At 37.1% G+C, this 24,967-nt stretch overlaps 1 protein-coding gene across 3 annotated transcripts in view; it reads left to right on the forward strand.

Annotated features, from left to right (window-relative positions):
* The window catches only part of KIAA2026 (KIAA2026 ortholog), a 137,479-nt gene that overhangs the window by 22,599 nt on the left and 89,913 nt on the right, over nt 1–24,967 (forward strand). For all 3 annotated transcript variants that reach the window (XM_036021657.1, XM_028527423.2, XM_036021658.1), the window contains exon 2: nt 24,286–24,486. In XM_036021657.1, coding sequence (XP_035877550.1) covers nt 24,286–24,486 — 201 coding nt within the window. The remainder of the gene's footprint in view (nt 1–24,285; nt 24,487–24,967) is intronic.

Below are 24,967 nucleotides of genomic sequence, written 5' to 3' on the forward strand. Positions count from 1 at the left end.
CGGGCTTATTTGCTTGTGGGTAGTGGGAAAAGTGACTGAAAGCTGGGGGAAAGCCGAGTAGAGGGGATTATTCCCTCTCAGACCCCTACCCCACATACAGCACCACAACACAGCAAAGTGGGTTACCCCACCTTGGTCAATACCTAAGGCTCTGCCCTTTACTATGAAACAGGTGCACCAAGACGAAAAAAAAATATGGGCCAAGAGAAAGAACAGATCAAAGATCCAGAAAAAAATACAACTAAGCGATGAAAAGATAGCCAACCTATCAGATGCAGAGTTGAAACACTGGTAATCAGGATGCTCATAGAAATGATTGAGTGTGGTCACAAAATAGAGGAAGGAGTGAGTGAGGGCTATGCAAAGTGAAATCAAAGAAAATATATAGGAACCAACAGTGACAGGAAGGAAACCAGGACTGAAATCAACAGTTTAGAGCAGAAGAAAGAAAGACATATTCAACCAGAACAGAATGAAGAAACAAAAATTCAAAAAAATGAGGAGTGGCTCAGGAACCTCCAGGACAGCTTTAAATGTTCCAACATCTGAATCACAGGGGTGCCAGAAGGAGAAAAGGAAGAGCAAGAAATTGAAAACTTACTTGAAAACATAATGAAGGAGAACTTCTGTAACCTGGCAAAGGAATAGACTTCCAGGAAATCCAGGAAGCTCAGAGTCCCAAAGAAGTTGGACCCAAGGAAGCACACACCAAGGCACACCATAATTACATTACCCAAGATTAAAAATAAGGAGAGAATCTTAAAAGCAGCAAGAGAAAAGGAGACAGTTATCTATAAAGGAGTTCCCATAAAACTATCGGCTGATTTCTGAAAAGAAATCTGACAGGCAAGAAGGGGCTGGAAAGGAGTGTTCAAAAGGCAAGGACCTACATCCAAGATTACTCTATCCAGCAAAGTTATCATTTAGAATGGAAAGGCAAATAAAGTGCTTTCCAGATAAGGTCAAGTTAAAAGAGTTCATCATCACCAAGCCTAATTATATGAAATGTTAAGGGGATATATCTCAGAAAAAGATGATGATTAAAAATATGAACAGTGAAATGACAAACTCATAAGTATCAACAACTGAAGCTAAAAACAAAACAAACTAAGCAAACAACTAGAACAGAATCACAAAAATGGAGATCACATGGAGGGTTTTCAGCAGGGACAGGGAGGGGGGATAATGGGGATAAAGGTGTAGGAAATAAGAAGCGTAAATGGTAGGTACAAAATAGACAGGGAGGTTTAGAAAAGCATGGGAAATGGAGAAGCCAACGAACTTAGATTTATGACCCATGGACATGAACCTAAGGTGGGGGAATGATGACTGGAGGGGGTGCCTGGTGGAGGGGAATAAAGGGAAGAAATAAATGTGACAACTGTAATAGCATAATCAATAGGATATATTAAAAAAATAATGACCAAAACTTCCCTACTTTGGGGAAGGAAAATGTCACACAAGTTCTAGAAGCCCAGAGAGTCCCAAACATATTGTACCCAAAGAGGCCTACAGTGAGACACATCGTAATTAAAATGTCAAGGCTTATTGAGTGCAGGTTGCAAACCGAAGAGTCACCAGGTTGATTCTCAGTCAGGTTATATGCCTGGGTTGCGGGCCAAATCCTCAGTAGAGAGTGTGCGAGAGGCAACCACACATTGATATTTCTCTCCCTTTCTTTCTCCTTTCCTTTCCGTCTCTCTAAAAACAAATAAATAAAATCTTTAAAAAAATTTTTTTAAATGTCAGTGCTTAAGGACAAGAAGGGAATCCTAAAAGCCTGATAGAAAAGCAGATAGTTACCTACAAGGGCACACCAATGAGACCCTCATGTGATTACAGAAACATTTGAGGCCATTAGGGAGTGGTGTGGAATAGTCAAGGTTATGAAAAACAAGGACCTACAATCAGACTATTTTATCTAGCAAGGCTATCATGTAAAATGGAAGGAGAAATAAGGAGTTTCCCAGAAAAGAAAAAGTCAGGGGAATTTGTTAACACCAAACCAGTTGTACAACAAATGTTAAAGGGCTTGCTTTAAGAAGAAGAAAGGGAGGGGAGGGGAGGGGAGGGAGGAAGGAAGGAAGGAAAAAAACAGTTTAGCAATAACATGGCACTATGTAAATATCTATCAGTACTTCCCTTAAATGTAAATGGCTTAAATGCCCTGACCACAAAACATAGAATAACTGAATGGATAAAGAAACAAGACCCATATATATGCTGCCTCCAAGACCTATCTCAAATTGAAAGATAGACACAGGCTAAAAGTAAAGGGTTAGAAAAAGATATTTCATTCAACTGGAAAAGAAAAAAAAACTGGGGTAGCACTGCTTATATAAAACAAAATAGACTTGAAAACCAAGACTGTAGTAAGAGACAAAGGAGGACACTGCATAGTGATAAAAGGTACAATCAAACAAGAAGATATAAACTTAGTAAACATTTACACACCCAACACAAGAGCACTTAAATATGTGAAGCAAATCTTGATGGGTGTAAAGGGAGAGCTGGACAGAAATACAGTCATAGTTGGGGATTTCAACACCCAATTGATTTCAATGGATAGATCTTCAAGGCAGAAAATCAATAAGGAGATAGAGGCCTTAAATGACACATTAGATCAAATGGATTTAACTGATATCTTCAGAGCATTTCATCCCAAAGCAGCAGAATTTAAATTCTTTTCTAGTGCACACGGAATGTTTTCTAGGATAGACCACATGTTAGGACACAAAACAAGTCTTAATAAATTTAAGAAGATTGAAATCATTTGAAAGAGCTTCTCTGACCACCATCCTTGAAACCAGAAATCAATCATGAGGACACTGAAAAACATGCAAAAACATGGAAGCTAAATAATATGTTGTTAAACAACGAATACGTCAACAAAACGAGATCAAGGAAGAAATCAAGAAACCTTGAAAAAAATGAAGATGAGGACACAACAATACAAAATATGTGGGATACTGGGAAAGCAATCCCAAAAGGAAAATTCACAGCATTACAGGTCTATCTCAAAAAACAAGGAAAAGCCCAAATAAACAATCTAACTTCCCACTTAAGGAAACTTGAGAAAGAAAATAGATGAAGCCTACAGTGAGCAGAAGGAAGGAAATAAGAAGAGAGCAGGAATGAATGAAATAGGGCCTAAAAAAATAATACAAAAGATTAATGAATCCAAGAGCTGGTTCTTTGACAAGATAAACATTTAACCAGACTCATCAAGAAAAAAAGAGAAAGGGCCCAAATAAATAAATTCAGAAATGAAAGAGGAAAAATTGTAACTTACACTGAAGAAACAGCAGATTTAAAGAAAATAGTATGAATAATTATATGCCAATATACTGGACAACCTGGACAAAATGGATAAATTCCTAGAAATATACAGTATTCAAAAACTAAATCAGAAAGAGGCAGAGAATCTGAATAGACAGGTTACACTGAGTGAAATTGAAGCAGTAATCAAAAAACTCCCAACAAATACCCTGGACCAGGTGGTGTCACAGGTGAATTTTACCAAAGATTCCCAGAACTAACACTTCTCCTTCTCAAACTACTTTATAAAATTCAAGAGGATATAAAGCGCCAACGCTCATTTTATGTGGCCAGCATTATCCTAATTCCAAAACCAGATAAAGACACTACAAAGAAAGAAAATTACAGGTCTATATCCCTGTTGAACATAGATGCTAAAATCCTCAACAAAATGTTAGCTAACCAAGTATAGCAATGCATCAGAAAGATCATACACCATGATCAAGTGGGATTTATTCTGGGAATGCAAGGTTGGTACAACATTCACAAATCAACAATTGTGATTCACCACATAAACAAAATGAAGGATAAAAATTACATGGTATGTCAGTAGATTAAAAAAAAGCTTTTGATAAAATCCAGCACTGGTTTATAATAAACTTTAAGCAAAGTGGGAATAGAGGGAACAAACCTAAACTTAATCAAAGGCCATATGTGACAAACACACTGCTAGTATGATACTCAATGAGGCAAAACTACAAGCATGCCCCTTAAGATTGGGAACAAGGTAGGGATGCCCACTTTCACCTCTGTTATTCAACATAGTACTGGAAGTCCTAGCCACAGCAGTCAGACAAGAAGAAGAAATAAAAGGTATCCTAATTGGAAAGGAAGAAGTCAAACTGTCTTTATTTGCAGATGACATAATACTGTACATAGAGAATCCCTAAAATTCCACCAAGAAACTACTGGAACTGATCAATGAATTCAGCAAAGTAACAGGATACAAAACTAATATCCAGAAATGTTGCATTTTTATATACCAATAACTGATAGAATGGGAAGTTTTTTAAAAATCCAATTTATGATTGCTTAAAAAAGAATAAAATACCTAGGAATAAATCTAACTAAGCATGTAAAAGACCTGTATTTGGAAAATTATAAGACACTGAAGAAAGAAATTAAAGAAGATACAAATAAGCAGAAGCACATACTTTGTTCATGGATAGGAAGAATTAACATCATTAAAATGTCCCTATTACCCAAAGCAATCTATAGATTCAGTGCAATTCCTATCAAGACTCTAATGCCATATTTCACAGAACTAAAACAAATATTTCAAAAATCTATGTGGAACCACAAAAGGCCCTGCATAGCAACAGAAATCTGGAGAAAGAAGAACAAAGTTGGAGGAATCATGCTACCTGATACCAAACTATACTACAATACCATAGTAATCAAAACAGCCTGGTACTGTCATAAAAACAGACACATAGATCACTGGAACAGAATAGAAAGCCCAGAAAGAAACCGAGTCCTTTAAAGTTAATTAATATTCAAAAAAGGAAGCAAACACATACAGTGGGCTAAAGATAGTTTATTCAATAAATGGTGTTAGGAAAATTGAACAGATATGTGCAGAGAAATGAAACTAGACCACCTTCTTTCACCATAGACAAGAATAAATTAAAAACAGATTTAAAAAAAACCCAAACCATAAAAATCCTAGAAGAAAACAGAGGCAGCAAAATTTTGAACATTGCTTGTAGTAATTTTTTGTCAGACATACCTCCCCAGGCAAGGGAAACAAAAGAAAAAAATAAACAAATGGGACTATGTCAAACTAAAATCTTTTTGCACAGCAAAGGAAATCATCAACAAAATTAAAAGGCAGTCCCAGAATGGGATGACATATTTGCTGATACATCTGATAAGGGGTTAATAACCAAAATTTATAAAGAACTTACAAAACTCAACACCAATCAACCCAAATACTCAATTAGAAAATGGGCAAAAGACCTGAATAGGCACTTCTCCAAAGAGGACACACACATGGCCAAGAGACATATGTAAAGATGCTCAATGTCCCTAATGACCTGCAAAATGCAAATTAAAATAACTGAGATACTATCTCACACCTGTCAGAATGGCTGTCATCAACAAACAAGGGATGATGAGGATATGGAGAAAGGGGAACGCTTTTGCACAGGTGGTGGGAATGCAACTGGTGCAGCCACTGTGGAAAGCAATATGGAGATGCTTCAAAAAATTAAAAATGGATTTGCCTTTTGACCCGGCAATAGCAGTTCTGGGAACATATCCAAAGGAACCCAAAACACTAATTTGAAAGAAGGTAAGCACCCCTATGTTCATTGCAGTGTTATTTACAATCACCAAGATATAGGAGCAGCCCAAGTGTCCATCAGTAGATGAGTGAATAAAACAACTGTGGGATATTTACACAGTAGAATTCTACTCTGCTATAAAAATGAAGAAAATTTTACCCTTTGGTACAGTGTAGATGGACCTGGAGAACATTATGCTAAGTGAAATAAGCCAGTCAGAGAAAGACAAATACTATATGATTTCACTCATATGTGGAGTCTAATGAACAAACTGATCTAACCAACAAAACAGAGACAGACTCATAGATGGAGAGCAGATGACAGCTAGTGGTGGGAGTGGAGGTTAGGGTGTGGAGGGATTGAGCAAAAAGGAAAAAGAACTCATGGACAACAGTGTGGTGATTGCTGATGGGAGGAGGGTATAAGCAGACTAAACAGTAATGGGAAAAAATACAATAAAGAGTAAATAAAATATATTTTTTAAATGATTAATTACACAAGTTTGCTAGCTTTTCACTATTTTCATTACTGTGTTGTATGACTATCATTTTTTTCTTAAGCTTTTATTTATTTTTAGAGAGGAGAATGAGGGAGAAAAAGAGGGAGAGAAACATTGATGTGTGAGAGAGAAATCAGTTGGTTGCCTCTAGCATGCCCCAAACTGGTGATGTGGCCCACAGCCCAGGCATGTGCCCTACCTAGGAATCAAACCAGCGACCTTTATGTTTATAGGCATTCAGTTCACTGAACCACCATCCAGGGCATGACTACTTTTTCAACAGAACTCATAATTTGCCAGTGTAGAGCAAGGAATAGAAATTGAACCTGTCTTGTTTGCCTTTAACTTACAAAAGCCCAGAGGAATGTTTGAAATTACTTTTTATTTATCATAATTTTAGTAGTAGTTAACATGTATTAAGTGCCAATGTATCATTCTGGGGCTTTACCTATATTATTAATTTCCACAACTCTTGAGTTAATTAATGATTTATCTAATCTGCTTTATAAATGAAGAAATGAGGCACAAAAGATTAATTTGCTCAAACTACCACATTTTGCCTTGCATAGTGCACTCTTGTGTATAATGCTTATCACATTTTTGGCCCAAACTTTCACTTTTGTTTTATTTTTTTTTTAATTCAGTTTTTTATTTATTTATATTTAGGTACTTTTTTGTGTTGTAAAGGAGTTTTATCATTTACTTTTAAACATTATGGTAGAAAAAAGTTTTTGCTTTCTAGAGTTACACATTTAACACATAAACATAAAGAATTAAAAAACATAGGTAAGGAGTTAGTACTACCCATGTATAATGTGCATCCTTATTTTCCCTCAAAAATTTGGGCAAAAAGGTGTGCATTATACATGGCAAAATACAGTAGTGGCAGGACCTGGATTTGGATCCACACTGTTTGGTTCCGGAGCCCAGGTACTTAACTATTTTGCCATACTGCTTATGAACAAGAGCTGAAAGGATTGAGAGAAAGGAGCTTTCCTATCTGAGAGAGAGGCTGGGAGAAGAGGATTATAAGAGATTTCAAGGAGGAGTGAGCATTTAGATTCTGTGGTGGTAGAATTGACAATATTTGCAATATAAATTATTAAAATTACTATGCATATAAAATATAATTTATAAAAGTTTATAAGATATAGTTGAAGTATAACTGTACTATACATGGACTTTTTTTAAAGCAATCCACTACTTAGTGTTTATATTATTAATAGTTTATTAATTGAAAAAATAATGTATATATCTGGTAGTAAAAGTTACAGCCTCTTAATCCCCTACTATTAAGAGGTTACTACTGTGTTAATTTCTTATAGTCAATTGAGTGTCTGATAGCCATCTCAAATTTTAACGTGCTCAAAACTGAACTTTGGGTTTGTTGTTTTGTTTTGCTTTTCTAAGCTTATTCTTACCTTTTGAGTAAATAACTCCACTGTCTTCTAAGTTGTTTTGGACAAAAAGCTACCTTCTGACTTATTTTTCGATATTAAACATATGAACCAATTCAGAGCTCTGTTCATCTAAAATATATCTTATATCTTGTCTATTCTCTCGATTGTCACAACTTAAATACAAACATTATCATTTGTTGCCTGGAACACTGTGTAGTTTGCTGACTTGTTTTCTTGCTTCTGCTTTTTTATCCTAGAGTCCATTTTTTAACCAGCAGCTAGCATGAATTTTAAAATATGTACATTAAGAGAAGTCAACACTCTGCTTAAGGCAGTTCAGTGGCATTTAGTCTACAGTAAGGAGTTTAGCTTACCGTTCTTTACATAACTGCCAAGCCTTTATACTTGTTCGTTCTTTTATGTAGAACACTATCCCAAAAGGTTTTTGAAGGTTTTTTGGGGGGAGGGGTTGTTTGTTTTTGCCATGGTGGCTCCTCCTTTTACTTCGTCAGAGAAATTATTTTTGACCAACCTTCACAGAATTTATAATATATAACTTACAGTTATAACATACATATATGAGGTGTATCTGGAAAAAGTCCAGCCTAACATAGAACAAGAATGATTTGCACCACATCAGTGTAACCAAGCAGCTAAGGAGAGTGGACTGGAATATACATGCGTGAACAATGACTACTTCACTGTACTAGTCAGTGGAGAAGATAGACACCATTGAGTAAGCATGTGTATGTATGGCCATTGCATTCAAAATGACTGAGTGAGTAGAGCAGTGAATCTGTGTCCAATTTTGTGTGAAGCTTAAACATTCCTGCATTCCTCCATGATGTGGATCCTGGCCGGCATGATCTGTGTGTTGTGGTGGATATGAACAAATACACATGGACAACAGAAGTCCCGTGCAGAAAAGGGGATGGCAGGGCCGCTCCCTAAGTGAGAGAGAGGGCCCCGGCCCCTTCCTGGACAGGCTTTTATTGCTTTTCTGGGTACATTACATTGAGGGTGATCCTCATTTACTATGCACAGTTTCACTGCAGGTGATTACTTTTTACAGATAACAAAGGAAAGAATGTTGCTTCAAAGAGAAGGATGTTGCAGACCAAGGGGAAAAGTGGTTGAACCAGTTACACTCCATACTGGGGAGGTTTAGCACAGATCTTAGGAAGTTACAGTAAGCACTTGCTGCCTCAATTCAGGGTGAGGGAGTTTTAGCAAAATCAAGTCTCATAGTAGTCTAGGTACAATGCAGGCCTGATTCCCCATGGGAGATCTTATTGGTGAGCCGGAACCTTGCTTCCCACTGGCCTTTCTGAGTGGGAGCTTGGCTGCATTCCCATACCATGCCAAATGGCTCCCTACATTGAAACAGCTCCCCTACACCTCCACAGAAACTATTTGGATGATTCAGAAGGCCACAGAAAGGCAACTGGTGATGGGCAGCTTCATCACAACAATGCACCAGCTCATGCATCATGTCTCCTGCACAGTTTTTTGGTGAAATATCAAGTCACCCAGGTGACTCAGCCCCCCTTACAGCCCAAAATTTGGCGCCCTGCGGCTTCTGGCTTTTCCCGAAACTAAAATCACCTTTGAAAGGGAAGAGATTTCAGACAATCGATGAGATTCAGGAAAATACGATGGGGCAGCTGGTGGCGATTGAGAGAACTGTGTGAGGTTCCAAGAGGCATATTGTCCTAATCTGTCTTTGATAAATGTCTCTCTTTTTTTAAATATATTTTATTGATTATGCTATTACAGTTGTCCCATTTCCCCCCTTCTCTCCTCTCCACCCTGTACTCCCATTCCCACCCACATTCCCCCCCCCCGCTTTAGTTCATGTCCATGTGTCATACTTATGAGTTCTTTAGCTTCTACATTTCCCGTACTGTTCTTGCCCTCCCCCTATCTATTTTCAACCTACATTCTATGCTACTTATTCTCTGTACCTTTTTCCCCCTCTCTCCTCCTCCCACCCCCCTGTTGCTAACCCTCCATGTGACCTCCATTTCTGTGGTTCTGTTCCTGTTCTAGTTTGCTTAAGTTTCTTTTGGTTTTGCTTTAGGTGTGGTTGTTAATAATTGTGAATTTGCTGTCCTTTTACTATACATGTTTTTTCTTTATCTTCTTTTCTTACATAAGTCCCTTTAGCATTTCATAAAATAAGGGCTTGGTGATGATGAACTCCTTTAATTTGACCTTATCTGAGAAGCACTTTATTTGCCCTTCCATTCTAAATGGGAGCTTTGCTGGATAGAGCAATCTGGGATGTAGGTCCTTGTCTCTCATGACTTGGAATATTTCTTTCCAGCCCCTTCTTGCCTGTAAGGTCTCTTTTGAGAAATCAGCTGACAGTCTGATGGGAACTCCTTTGTAGGTTACTGTCCCCTTATCTCTTGCTGCTTCTAGGATTCTCTCCTTCATTTTTACCTTGGCTAATGTAATTATGATGTGCGTTGGTGTGTTTCTTCTTGGGTCCAACTTCTTTGGGGCTCTCTGAGCTTCCTAGATTTCTTGGAAGACTATTTCTTCTGCCAGATTGGGGAAGTTCTCCTTTATTATTTGTTCAAATAGGTGCTCAATTTGTTGCTTTTCCCCTTCCCCTTCTGGTACCCCTGTAATTCGGATATTGGAACGTTTAAAGATGTCCTGGAGGCTCCTAAGCTTCTCCTCGTTTTTTTTGAATTCTTATTGCATCATGCTTTCCTACTTGGTTGATTCTATCTTCCTTCTGGTCCACTGTATTATTTTGAGACCCAGTTTCCTTCCCTTCACTATAGGCTCTCCTTCATGTATCTTCCTGCATCTCTTTTATGGTAACCTGCATCTTTTCATGTAATTTGCACCCAAAATCAACCAATTCTGTGAGCTTTCTGATCACCAGTGTTTTGAACTGTGCATCTGATAGGTTAGCTATTTCTTGGTCGCTCAAAAGGATGAGTTCTGGGGCACTGATTTGTTCTTCTATTTGAGCCATCACTCTCTTTTTTTCGTCTGGTCGCTCTTGTTACAGTGAGGGGCGGAGCCTTAGGTGTTCCCCGGGGCTGGGCATCCCAGTCGCTAGCTTGTGACGTTATATGTGGGGGAGTGGGGACGGGAGGAAACAATGGCGGTAGTTCCATTCTCCTGGAATCTCAGTCCCTTCTCTGGGACCCTGGGCTGCGAGCTCTGCCCTGGTCCACAATCGCCACCTCACTGGGTCTGCCAGCCGCAGCTTGCGGACTCAGGGACCACCGCTACGTGCTTGCGCACCCGATGGCTTTCTCGCCGACTTCGCGCCAAGTTCGCGCCAAGTGTTCCCCGACCTCCTCGCGCCCGGCTCGTCCTCTCCTACCAGTCTGGATGAACGGGTCTACTTCAACTTCTTGGCTGTCCGACTTCCATTCAGATAAATCCTCTGTCAGTTCTGAGTGTTATTTTGGCTGTAAATTGTTGTTCTAATCTTAGTCGTGCGAGGAGATACGGTGCGTCCACCTATTCCTCCCTCTTGCCGGAAGTCCGATAAATGTCTCTGTTTTCATAGTATGTGGCTGGACACTTTCTGGACAGACCTTGCATGTACATATCTGTTTGCTTTTTGTTTTTTTATTTATTTTTAATTTTGGTTCTTTTATTTTTAATTATATTTTACTGATTATGCTATTACAGTTGTCCTGACATTTCTGCCTTTGCCCCTTCCACCCAGCACCTCCCCCTAACTCCCTCAGGCAATCCTCTACCCTTGTTCATGTGTATGGGTCATGTGTGTAAGTTCTTTGGCTACTCTATTTCCTGTACCGTATTTTACATCCCCGTGGCTGTACTATAACTACCTCTTTGTATTTCTTAACCCCCTTATCTTTTCACTCATCTGGCAACCCCCCCCATCTGGCAACCTTCTGGTAACTAACTTCTTTTCTCTTGCTTTTAAAAGTCTTTCCTTATCTTTAACCTTTGGCCTTTCAATTATGATGTCTCTTGGAGTGGGCCTCTTTGCATCCATCATAACTTGGATTCTCTGCACCTCCTGCACATGTATGTCTATTTCCTTCACCAAATTAGGGAAGTTTTCTTTCACTATTTTTTCAGCTACATTTCCAATTTCTTTCTCTCCTCCTTTTGGCTCCCCTATGAGGCGAATGCTGTACCTTTTAAAGTTTTCCTAGAAGCTCTTTAAACTATCCTCATTTTTTTGGAATCGCTTTATTTCTTGTTTTGCATGGTTAATTTTTAGTTCCTTATATTCCAAATCATTCATGTGATTCTTGGCTTCATCCATTCTACTGTTGTTTCCCTGTTAATTGTTCTTTATTTTAATTAGTGTATCCTTCATTTCTGAATGGGTCTTTTTTATGCTGCTGAGGTCCATATTAAGTTCCTAGAGCATCCTTATAACCAGTGTTTTGAACTCTGCATTGATAAATCACTATCTCCATTTCATTTAGCCCTTTTTCTGGAGTTTTGATCTGTTGTTTCATTTTGGCCATATTTCTTTGTCTCCTCCTTTAGGCAGCCCCCCTGTGTTTGTTTTTATGTATTAGGTAGAGCTTTTTTTCACTCTGTGTCTTGAGAGTGTGGCCTAATGTAGTAGGTGTCCTATAGGGTCCAGTGGCACAGCCTCCCCTATCACCCAGTCTGGGTATTCAAGGTGTGCCCTTTGTGTGGGCTGAGTATACCCTCCTCTTGTAGTTGAGCCTTGGTTGCTGTTAGAAGATCAGTGGGAGGGGTTTAAACAAGCCAGTCAGCTGCAAGGACTGGCTGTGACCACTGACCACCAACATCCACCCTCTGTGGAGGATGAGCTATACAGGGGCAAGGTGATGGTGCTCCGACATGGTCTGCAGTTGTCCACTGGGTGCACTGTCCCTGGGGTTTCCAAGACGGTGCAGGACAAGACCAGCTTCCACCTGTGTTTTTCCCAGGACACCCTGCCTGAAGTATAAAGCAATCTGAGATGGCTGCTACTTGAGCTGGGCTTGGAGATTCCCAGGTGAAGCCAAACTGTGACTCTAGCCCAGCTGCTGCTAGGACTCACTGAATCCAGCTGTTGCTTGTTTGATGGGATTTAGGAGCCAAGACCAGCCATTCTTATAGAAAAGCAGCTTGGTTGTGCCTATAAGTTGGGTAGCATAGAGCATCTGTAGATCTCCAAGGTGAGTCACACAGTATTAGCCAAGTTGTTGGAGTCTCATATATGGGACCAGCCTACTGGCTCTATGGGCTCCAGGGCTCATCAAAGGGACAATGGCATCTGCTCACCCTAATGCAAGACACTTCAGTCTCTCCCTGTATACTACTGGTGCCCTTCAAGCTGCCACCCTGGTGCAGGAGCTCAGTGAGAGTGAGTCTAAATAGATGATTCCATGTGTAGGTTCTTTAAGAGGAACCACTTGGGTTCCAGCAGTTTCTTCCACCAACTCAATCCCCACTGGTTTTTGCAGCCAGAACCTGGCATTGGTATCCTGGGCTAGGGAGCCTGGTGTGGGTCTGGGACTCCTCGTTCCCAAGATAACCTTCCCTAATTTTTATCCACTTTAGTGTGGGATCAGCCTGTTCCATGTCTGCATCCCTCCTACCTATCTGGATGGATGTGGTTTCTTTAATCCTGTAGTTGTCAGACTTCTATTCATCTCAATTTCGTAGTCATCAGACTTCCATTCAGCTCAATTTCTTAGATTCCTCAATGATGATTGTTCCATAGTTTAGCTGTAATTTTGATGTGGTTGTGTGAGCCGTGTCTACCTACAGTGCCATCTTGACAGGAAGTCCTCCTTCACCTTTTCACCCAACCCCCTAACCTCTGTTTCCTCTGAGAGCTGTCAGTACATTCTTTGTCTCTCATTCTTTTTGTATATATTTTTACTAGCATGTAAGCTTAATGAGGTCAGGAATCTTGCCTGTAAGTGTTGATGCCAACACCTAAAGTAGTACTGAATGAAGGAATAAGTGAGTGAATGAACAAAGGAATGGAATTGTCTGAGACTCAAGGAGTAAGATTGAAATCCAGCTTTGCTTTTTTCTCATGACCAGCCAGTTGTCACAGTGTCACTTTTCTTTATTGATATTATTTACCATTTTTATAATACATTAATTTTCTGCTGTATTTGTACCTTTTTTTCTTTTCCTGTTCCTTACTCTCCACTCACCTCATGTCACCCCCACCACTCAGCTAATGTCCTCTGGGCCCCATTGCTCAGGTGTAGCTTCGCTCCACACCTCAGACAGGGCCCCACTGATTGCTGGCCTTGCTTCACTTCATGTCTACCTGGTTGCCTGCTCAACTGTGTCCAAGAGGCTCATCCTGGCCCCATTTATTTGGATCTATTTTTGAACTCACTCCCCTGAGCTATTGGTATATCTCACTGTTCATCTTCTGGTATTAAACTTCTGTCATACTGTAACTATAAAATCCATTTTAATATCTAGTAGGCTGAGTCCTCATCAAGTAATTTTTATTTCTTTTAATTTTCCAGAAATAAAAGTTTTACATATTTATTTTTCCATGATACTTTTTAATAGTATAATATACATTTTAATAATATATATTTTAGTAGTACAGTGGAATCAACATTTGCAGCACCAGTGTTTTGGTCATTTGGCATAAGAAATATGTGAGAGAACAATAGAAATTAGTGGCTTGTGGGAATAAAAATTACATTCTTTACATTCTGTGGGCACTGTAATGGCAACTTGCCACCTAACTTCAATTATGTCTTCAGCTCTTGTAGGGAGGGTTCTGTGCATCTCTTTGTTATGACCTGTTTTTTTAGATAGGCAGGGGAGAAATTCATCCTAGCTTTCCTGTCTTTTCTTTTTTGTGCAATTGTCTGAGTCTGAAAGTGTTCTGAATTTAAAGTCTTTTACCTTAATGCCTCATCAGTACTTGGCAGACATTTAGAGGAGATGGCCAAGAACAGGAAGCCAAGTATCTACCTGCCTATGTTGTAGACATGTCAGAACTTTAGCATCTTCTATGGAACATGAATATACTGGGTTGTATGAGTTAGTGACCTAGGAAGCCTTCTGTCCTGCTGTTAGTGAGAACTCATGATTGCCTCTAGATAAAGAATAGCTGTCATGGCACTAAGATGTTCAGCAGAGCAGTCCTAACTTATTAAAAATGTTCATCAAAGTTGTTGAGGTTGGACTAAAGAAAGAAATTAAGGAAGACACAAATAAATGGAATCATATACCATGTTCATGGATTGGAAGAATTAACATCATCAAAATGTCTATACTACCCAAAGTGATTTATAGATTCCGTGCAATCCCTATCAAAATACCAATGACGTATTTCACAGATACAGAACAAACACTTCAAAAATTTATTTAGAACCATAAACAACCCTGAATTGCTGCAGCAACTTTAAGAAAGAAGAACAAAGTAGATGGAATTACTATATTTACATCAAACTATATTCCAAGGCCACAGTAATGGAAACAGTCTGGTACTGGCATAAGAACAGACATATAGATCAATGGAATAGAAAAGAGAGCCCAGAAATAAATGTAAGTCTCTATGGTTAATTAATATTCAACAAAGTGGGCAGAAACATAAAATGGAATCAAAATAGCCTCTTCAACAAATGATGTTGGGACATCTGGACAGCTACATGCAAAAAAAATGAAACTCAACCACTACCTTACACCATACACAAAAATAAACTCAAAATGGATAAAAGACTTAAATATAAATCGTGACACCATAAGAGGAGAAGTCATGACACCTAGAGGAGAAGATAGGCAGGAAAATCTCAGATATTCCATGCAGCAATATTTTCACATATATGTCCCCTAGAGCGCAAGGACATAAAGGAAAGAATAAACAAATGGGACTTCATCAAAATACAAAGCTTCTGTACAGCTGAAGAAACATTAGCAAATGAAAAGGGAACCAACTATATGGGAAAATATATTGCCAGTGATATGTTGGACAAGGATTTGATCTCCAAAATATATAAAGAACTCACACAAGTCCACACCAGGAAGATAAACAATCCAATTAAAAAATGGGCAAAGGACCTGAACAGACACTTCTCCAAGGACATACAGAGGGCCCAGAGACATATGAAAAGATGCTCAGCATCACTAGCCATCAGAGAGATGCAAATTAAAACCACAATGAGATATCACTTCACACCAATCAGAATGGCCATCATAAACAAATCAACAAACAAGAAGTGCTAGTAGGATTGTGGAGAAAAGGGAACCCTAGTACACTGTTGGTGGGAATGCAAACTGGTGCAACCACTGTGGAAACCAGTATGGAATTTCCTCTAAAAACTAAAAATGGACTTGCCTTTTGACTCAGCAATTCCACTGCTGCGTTTATACCCTAAGAATCCTGAAACACTAATTTAAAAGAACCTATGCTCCCCAATGTTCGCAGCAGCACAATTTACAATAGCCAAGTGATGGAAGCAGCCTAGGTGCCCATTGGTAGATGAATGGGTCAAAAAACTATGGTATATTTACACAATAGAATACTGCACAGCAGAAAGAAAGAAGGAGCTTTTACCTTTCGTGATAACATAGATGGAACTGGAAAGTATTACGCTAAGTGAAGTAAGCCAGGCGGTAAAACACAAATACCATTATGATCTCACCTATAAGTGGAACCTGATTAACAAAAGAAGCCGGCAAGCAGCCAGAGACATGAAATCAACAACAAACTGACAGTAACCAGAAGGGAAGGGAGAGGTAAATAATGTGGGAAAGAAGAGAAAGGGACATAAATAAACATGTGTGAGGGACCCATGGACAGATCTAAGGGGGATTGGGATTGAGGGTGGGAGATGAGCATGGGTAGGGCTGGGGAAAGTGGTGGTGGGAAAATGGAGACAACTGTATTCGAACATCAATAAAAAAAGTCAAAAAAAAATAGTTGTTGAGGTTGGTAAAGCACTTTTAAAACACCATTTCAATGTATCTAAGAACTTTACATTTACCTTTGTGTCTTCCTTTAATTAAAAAGACAAAATCAAGAAATGGGAATTTATTCTAAGCAAAATGTTTGGTTTTTAAAAAATTAGTTATGGTCTTCAGTTGTTCTTTTGGGACTTGTCATTTATTCGGTGCCACTTCAGATGGGAACAAAGGCCTTGAAAGGCTTAACTAATCAGGGTCTTTGCAATTAATTCCTTATTGTAGTTGCCCTCTTTAGTTTTACCAATGGATGTCTTCCTGCTCAATCCTTGGCTTTTACTTAGTCCTTTCTCTGTCTGGAGAATTAAATTGTATATGCCACTTAGTACTTAAAACTTTTCTCCTTTGGCATCTCTCATGCTATTCTTTTATTTTTCTTTCTATTTTTAAAAAATCCTCACCTGAGGATATGCTTTTTTTTTTTTTAATTGATTTTTGAGAGAGAGGGAGGGAGGAAGAGAGGGAAAGAAACATCGGTATGAGAGAGAAGTATTTATTCATTCCCTCCTGTACCCATGCCAGCTGGGGATTGAATCGCAACCTAGGTATCTGCCCTGACTGGGAATTGAACCCGAATCCTTTTGGTGTACAGGATGATGCTTCAACGATTGAGCCACTTGGCCATGGCAAAACTATTCTGCTTTTAAATGGCTTATGTGATTAGATCAGGCCCTCTTGTTCTATTTCTTAAACTATTTCCCAACTTTTTGAGCCTTTCTCTTCTTTAACTATGTTTTTCCTTATAACTCTGGATAATCCCTAAAGTTATGCCTTTAGGTTTTATCTCTCTATATTTATTTCTCTGGAGAAGTCACTCATTTTTATTAAAACTTGATCACTAAAATTCTGAAATCAGTACTTGAGCTTTCCCTTTGTCTTATTTTTATATTTCTATCCATAGAACTTTTCCAATTCATTGTGCAACTGTTACCTCAAAATGTTAAAAACTAAGTACGTATTTCAAACCCAGGTCTTCTTTCAATTTTTTCTTTTCATCTTTCACATTTTTCCCCAGTGGTCACTGTTGTTTCAGCTTAAGTATATGAAAGTCATCTGTGATTTTTATACTTTCGATTCAGTGTATACAGATTGTCCCATTGTTCATTGCTGAATCCCTGCTACTCATTTATGTTTTGAATGAATGAATTTGAATAATGTGAATTAATATTTTCCTTAATTAGTATTTATTTTTCTTTTCTACTGATTCAAAACAGCTCTTTCTGCAAAGTCCTGTTTTAAGTTCTTGACAAAAGAGTAATTAGATAGTATAGATACACTAAATTAAGAAGAATTGAAAAATATCATAGTTAGGAGATAATTTGTGAAGACTGATTTCGTGCAAATACCAGATTAACATGTGAGTGAAAGTTGAAATGGACCAGCAGTTTAGACTGTGACTCTTTTCAGGGGTAATGGTTTGTTGTTAATATAAACTTGGATATGTTTATATGCCGAAGGCAACTAGCAGGTTTAGGTTGAAGATGCAGAAGATAATCAATGAAATACAAATTCTGAAAACCTATATAGTGGGATCAATTTTTGATCAGAGGATGAGAGGTACATTTTTCACAGCATCTGCAAGTTGCATTTAGATAATTTTGTTTGGATTCTGATAATTTGGTTTTGTGAGAAACAGGAAGTTAGTGGAGCTCCTACTTAAAAAACAGCCATTTTCTCTGTGAAATAAGTGGTGGGCAGAGTCAGCTGCCAACTGACAGTGAATAGTGGGGTAAAAATTTTAAATGGTGATGGCGTTTGCAAGTGGGAACTAGACTTATGGGGGCATAACTTTGTAAATTATATAAATGTCTAACCCGTGTGTTGTTCACCTGAACTAATAGAATATTAAATGTTAATTATAATTGAAATAATGATGGCATTTGATATTTTTGTTATGGTGAACCAATAAGGGAGTTGACTTCCTTCCAAGAAGCCATCTTAGACAGGGTTGAGCCCAGTGTAGTTTGCAGGTAGACAACACAGACTTCAAGGTGGAACTTTTCCTGCACTGCTTTGTAGTGGAAGTACAGGAATGAAGGAACTTTTCTGGCTGAGATGCACAAGAGAGGTTGGGTGCCTGAGCCAGAAAGATAATTGGTTGAAGGAAATAAGAGAAGTAGTTAGTCGAATACAAATGATGAGTCCCAACTAGTTATCTATGTGAACAGCTCAGAGAGGCTGAATTATGTTAGAGCAAATGAAGGAATCAAACAAGGAACTAGAGCTCTGGATGAAGATAAGTTAAAAATACAGGAACAAGAGAGAAACAACTGGGAGAAAAGAAGGTAAAGAGGGTCAATTAGGAAATAAATTTACAGGTCTGTGATAAATGCTTTTTTGGTTAAGTGTGAAGACTTCCTTTTAGCAGAAACTCTTTTGGGTATCCAATATATAGTTGGAGATGAAAGCAGTGGTCCCCAAACTTTTATGATCTGACTTCTAACCAGAAATCTTTATTATGTACTTAAAATATATGTATATTTTTATAAATCATGTATATTATGTATAACTATGTTTTACATGTGGCAGAACATTCTAAGATGATAAACTTGATACTTAAAATGTGAGATTAAGCATATTTTAAGTAATTTTAAAATATTAATATTACAAAAAGTTATTTTTGGTGAGTGCATTATGATATTTCATTCATTTTGAAAACCTTCATTTAATACTTGGCTGTAGAGCTATTGAAAGGCATGTTTTAAGTTAGATTTATTTTGGTACTTGGTCTTAATGACTTATAGTAAAGAGTTTATAAAGATACAGAAATCCAGATGGAAGACGAGCATTGCAGGTGGGGCAGACTACGTCATGAAACTTATCTACCAAACGTGCAAAAGTTTTTGCTGAAATTTACCAGTAAAAGTTCTGTCTTCCCAGGTTTTAATCAGTTGCTCTGGAAAACTAGTACTAAGGTTCTGCTGTGCTACATAATCTTCATTTGCCCCTTGAAGTCCATTCTCTACCCTGTGCACTGTTCCAGGAGGCTGATTTCTAGGGACTGCCTCAATTGGTCTGCCTTATCCTCTGGCTTCTGATTGGGGTCAGTCACTGACAGGAGGATAGGGAGATAGGGATATTTATTCTAACAGCTTTCTCTTTGCCAGGCTGCAGGTTGTCAGCAAGTGCTCCATCATTGTGTGGCCCTCTTTTACAATTACAGCTTTTCTAGTTTCAGTAACTCTTGCCTCTTCTTTTGCTTTTGGGTCTAGGGTGATGATAGCTCTTTGACTAACCCAGGAGCATTTCACCATCTCTTCCTAATTTACCTTGATCTTGCCTGCACATTGGTAAACAATGTTTCCATTAAATATCACCTCATTTTTGGTATTCTCTCTTACCAATACACTGAGGGCTATAGTTTTACTTTAATATTTTTAAATAATGGATTAAAAAAATAACTGAAACTCTTTAAAATATTTTTGAGCAGATTAGGTAATTCTGTTTCCAATTTTTAATTGTGTAGATACAATTTTTTTAAGTGACATATACATTGTTTTGATAACAGTGAAAAAAATCACATAATAGTGTAAACTTTTCTAAACATCTGTTTTTACTAGGGAGCCAATGGCTAGTTTATATATTAACCATAAATAAAGCTTAATATCAATTCACTTCCTTCTTCATACTTATTTTATTAATTTTAAACAGAATTGAGCCTCAGAATTCTGAAACTTGGAATGTATTAACAACATAGAAAAGACCTTTCATGCTTTGTGGGGAGAAAAACTATAAAACTCAGTGAATCAGTCATAATTATTGCTTAGCTTTTGCTTATAATTAGCAATGTTATTTTCAAACTATTACCAGACTGACTCCATTAAACAATTTTCCTAATAGGCAGGAAAAAGAGCTTGAATTTTAAAAAGGGAGTTATTTTAGTGTATTATTTGATCATTGATTTATTATCTGACATTTTACTTGAAGGTAAGATGTACTTTTATTGCATTTTATTACCTGATAAATGAAATATAAGTATTTGGTTACAGATCTTTAATCAGGATTTTTTTTTTACTGTGGACAAAATAGGTGATCAGAATTCTTCAAATTTAATAATGTGTGTAAATTTAAAATGATAAACAATTTGGCTTGTATTCTTCCAATTACCCATCTATGTCTCTCACACTCATATACCTGCACACACACAAGACTCTGAAGATACAGCCATTAATTAAACAGCCTTTGTGCCCCTGGAATTTTCACTCTTGTGGGAAGGTTTGATTACCAAATAGATAACTGTAGAATGTAATGTAGTGATAAGTAATGTGAAGAAAAAGAAATTGGGGTAAAATAGTGATGGCGGGTCCTATACTAGTTATGCTGCTCAGGGAAGTCCTCTCAGATCTGCTGGCATTTGAACAGAATGAAGTGATAGTGCCTAACCATACAAATATCTGGGGGAAGACAGCCTTCCAGGAGGAAGATTCAGGTGCAAAGCAGATGTGGGTGTGACTGAAAATAACAAGGAGATTTTTGTGGCCAGGACACAAAGACCTAAGGGCAGAGTGGTAGAAAATAAGGTCTGGAAAGGTAGTTGAGGGTCATATCATGCTAGGTCTTGTAGGCCATCAGAATTTTGGATTATATTTTAAGTGTAACTGGAAGGCCTTGAAAGAGACAGAGCAGGGGAATAACGCGATCTGGTTACTCTTTAAAAGGATTACCTGGATTGCTGCATGCAGAATAGACTGTACCTAGATTAGAGCAGAAACCAGGAAATGTGTCATGAAGAGATTACAATAGTCTAGGTGAGAACTTGAACTCGTGCATGTATACAGACACACACTACTCAGTGGCATACGTATGTTTACATATATACTTGTATGTGTTGCCTCAAAAGTTTTAGTTTTTTTCATACAATGGCTCTAGTTGTGCTTAGTTGTCTTTAACTTCAAAACAATTTCATTATATTACAGCAGCTGTCATTATCATTGTGCACTTAAAAAATCAAAATTGGTGAAATTTTGTGCAGACATTTTAATATTGAAGATGGAAGAAGATATGTAAGATTTTCGGCATATTTTTTATTATTTCAAGAAAGGTAAAAACAACTGAGATGCAAAAAGATTTGTGCAGTGATAGGGAAGGTGCTGTGACTGATCGAATGTGTCAAAAGTAGTTTGTGAAGTTTTTTGCTATTATTGACATATTGGCCAAATAATTCTTTGCTGTGCCACTGTCTTATGCTTTGGAAGATGTTTAGCAGCACCTTCTGGCCTCTACCCACTAGGAACCAATAGTGGGAGATAGCTGACATAACTCAATATCCGGATCAATAAAGTTATTGGTGAATATAAAAAATGAGTCTTTTATTTTACAGAAAAAACTAAATGGACTTTTTGGCCAACCCAAGAATTCATTTTGTGTTAAAAAAATATATTTTGGCCCTAGCCAATGTGGTTCAGTGGATTGAGTATCAACCTGCGAACCAAAGCATGGCAGGTTCACTTCCCAGTCCAGGGCACATACCTGGGTTGTGGGCCAGGTCCCCAGTAGGGTGCTCGAGAGTGGCAACCACACATTGATGTTTCTCTAAATCCTCTCTTTCTCCCTCCCTTCTCTTCTCTAAAAATAAATGAATAAATTCTTTTAAAACTTTTTAAAATACATTTTGTTTAGAAACTTTATTTTACATTTCAGCATAGTTACATGGACATCTTTTGTAGTGAGCATACAGAGGTTTACCTAATTTCTTATACTGGATGGATGCTATTTTATGTTGTGGGTATATTACCTTAGTTAATTTTTCTTGTGTCAAAAGACATTAGTGCTTTCAAGTTCTTTTTTAATAACAAACAATACTGTGTGTGTGTGCTTTTATTGCTTACAGTTTGAGGATGCAGCTGTAGGGTAAATTCCTGGAAGCATAATGGGTAAAATGATATGTGCAAGTTAAATCTTAATGATTATCACTAAATTGACTTCTAAAAAGGCCGTACCAATTTTACACCCCCACTAACATATGAGAATTTTTATTTCCTTGTTCCAACACTGAGTGATATCAGTCTTTTAATCCTTACTTGTTAATGTGAAACTGTTTTCTTTTTTCTTTTTAATTATGAGTAAGTATCAAAGCATAAAGTTTTAATTTCTGATAAGTAATAAAGGATATTAATTTCTCTTAGTCTTTGTTCTGAGGAAATACTGTTGAAAAAAGTAGCTTATAATTTCATCTTCTACTTGTAAGACTGAATGAAATTAAATGGTAAAATTGAGTTTCTGATTTTTTTATATAACAATTTACCCATGTGACTTTCTCTTTCAACTCTCCTTATCTGCAATGCTCTGCATACACTGTGACCTCTAAGAAAGTCATCATTTTTCAGTATAATATTATTAATATTCTCTTCAATTGGTGTTGATGAGGAAGTGATTAAAATTACATAGTTTACCAGTAAAAATTCTATACTAAAATGAACCCGAGTATATCCATTCAGCATCTGTTATTGCCAGTTTTCTTGTTTTCCTTGGTCCCACATTCCTTACTCTCAGCCCAGTTAGCCATTATACAGATGTAATGCTATTGTGCAACAAAAGAACAATAGCCTGAAAAGTATGCCTAAATTAGCTCAAATTCTTCAGAATTACTGAAGCCGGTAATTCTGGAAAGCCAGTTTAAAAGTTCAGTGCCTACCTAAAGCTGAATTAGTTAAAATACTATGTCCTTGTAACAAAGAAAACACATAATAGTGCCACAGTTCAGTAGAACCTTGCGATCATACCATTTGTGGGACCTACATGGCCTGAGAGTAAGATTGTTACAAAGTTGTTCTAACTTAGAGTAATAAGCCAGAGTCCAAGATGGACAGAAGTCTGATTGTATTTCATGACATAAAGGTTTATGGTGAACTTTTAGCCTATTTTATATTAAAGAAAGCCTTATAGGAAAGTAGTAAAATAGACTATAGGGTAAACTTTGAATTTTTGTAAAAATTCTTATTAGCATATTGAATGCTTACTTTTAATATTGATTTGGTTTTGCCATTGTAAAAACAACAACATACACAAAAGACCTTCAGAGACTCTGGCATACTTTGCAAAGGTAGAACAACAGGTATTTTCCCTGATGCTTTTTACAATGAACACATGTAAAGACAAATTCAAAAGTCATTTTTTAGTTTAGACTTAAAACTTTGTTTAATGTAGTATTTCTTTTTCCAGTATGAATGGTTTTAATCATTTGTTTCAAATTTATTAAGGGGATTTATGTTTATTAAGTAAATTGCTGGGGAACTTCATCAATATCTTTAAAAATGAGGTTAGTGTCTTAGTTTATTAATAATTTAGTATAGCGTAGGGAAACATTTATGGCGAGGTTGAAGAGGAAATCTAGATTCTTAGATTCTTAGAGTTAAGATTTCTAAATTTACAATTATATATTGTAATACAACTTAAAATTATATATTTTAATGCTTTATTTGTTTACAATTTCTTCAAAGGATTTATATATCGTAAATTTTCTCTCCCAAAGTCTTTTTGTGTTGTTATACATTTTCCCACACCAATGATAGATAGTAAGAAATACATGCAGAGATGTAAAAATAAGCTACACCTAATTATGCGTATAGTAAACTTTTTCCATTAAAGAGATAGTGCTTTAATTCTTAATTTTAATGCTTCAGTTATATATTTATGTATATATATATTTTAAATGTAGGGAAGGAACTATCACTAGTGATTTTATGAGATGAGTAAGGGAAATTAGAAATTATGTAGGCAGGATAAAAATCTGGAATATAGTTAAATAAAGTTTAAACACTTTTTATGTAGTTAGTAAAAGGAATTCTTCTTAAGATGCTGGTTAAGGGGGTTTATTGCTAACCTAGAAGATTTGACCTTGTGAATTGACTTATTCTTCTCCAAGGCACTTGAGAGAAAAGACAACGATAGCAGTTACATCTAGAGGCTATTTTGGATTGGAGGATGAGAAGGGAACTGCATGTACTTCAACAAGGCGTCGGTCAACACCACGAAGTTTGGCAGGCTTGACAAGTGGAGTTTTTGAATCTATAATGGTTCAAGTTTTGAGACAGGAAGAACAGCTGAGAGCAAAAGAAGAAAAAAGGTAAATGTTAAAAAAATTAAGTTTATGTGTTCAAATTTCCAGGAACTACTTTTCAAAGAGTAGCTGTGTAACTTTTCTGTGCCCATATCAAATTTCTGGGCCTATTTTAGTAGTGTTCCAAAATGCATTGTTATCAAAATATGAATTTATAATGAAATATCACACTGAGATTTATTTTAAAATACAGTTTTAAATTTTAAACCAAATTATTTTGAAGCAATACCAAAAAAATTTTACAAGAGATTTAAGAATGTTTTCTGGAGTTCTAGATTTTCCTTCAAATTAATTACTAATTTTAAATTAGAGGAATTTTATATAGATTTGCATAGCTTTAGAATAGACTTATGGACCTTTAAAATTAGGAGAAACTCCACAGATTACATAGTTCAAAATGACACACAGGTTTACCTCTGCCAGTTCTTCCATTGGTATTAATTTCCTTGATAACTATGTTTACTCTGGGCTAATCAGGGAAGAATGT

The sequence above is a fragment of the Phyllostomus discolor genome, chromosome 3, assembly GCF_004126475.2.
Source record: "Phyllostomus discolor isolate MPI-MPIP mPhyDis1 chromosome 3, mPhyDis1.pri.v3, whole genome shotgun sequence".
NCBI classification, from domain to species: Eukaryota; Metazoa; Chordata; class Mammalia; order Chiroptera; family Phyllostomidae; genus Phyllostomus; species Phyllostomus discolor.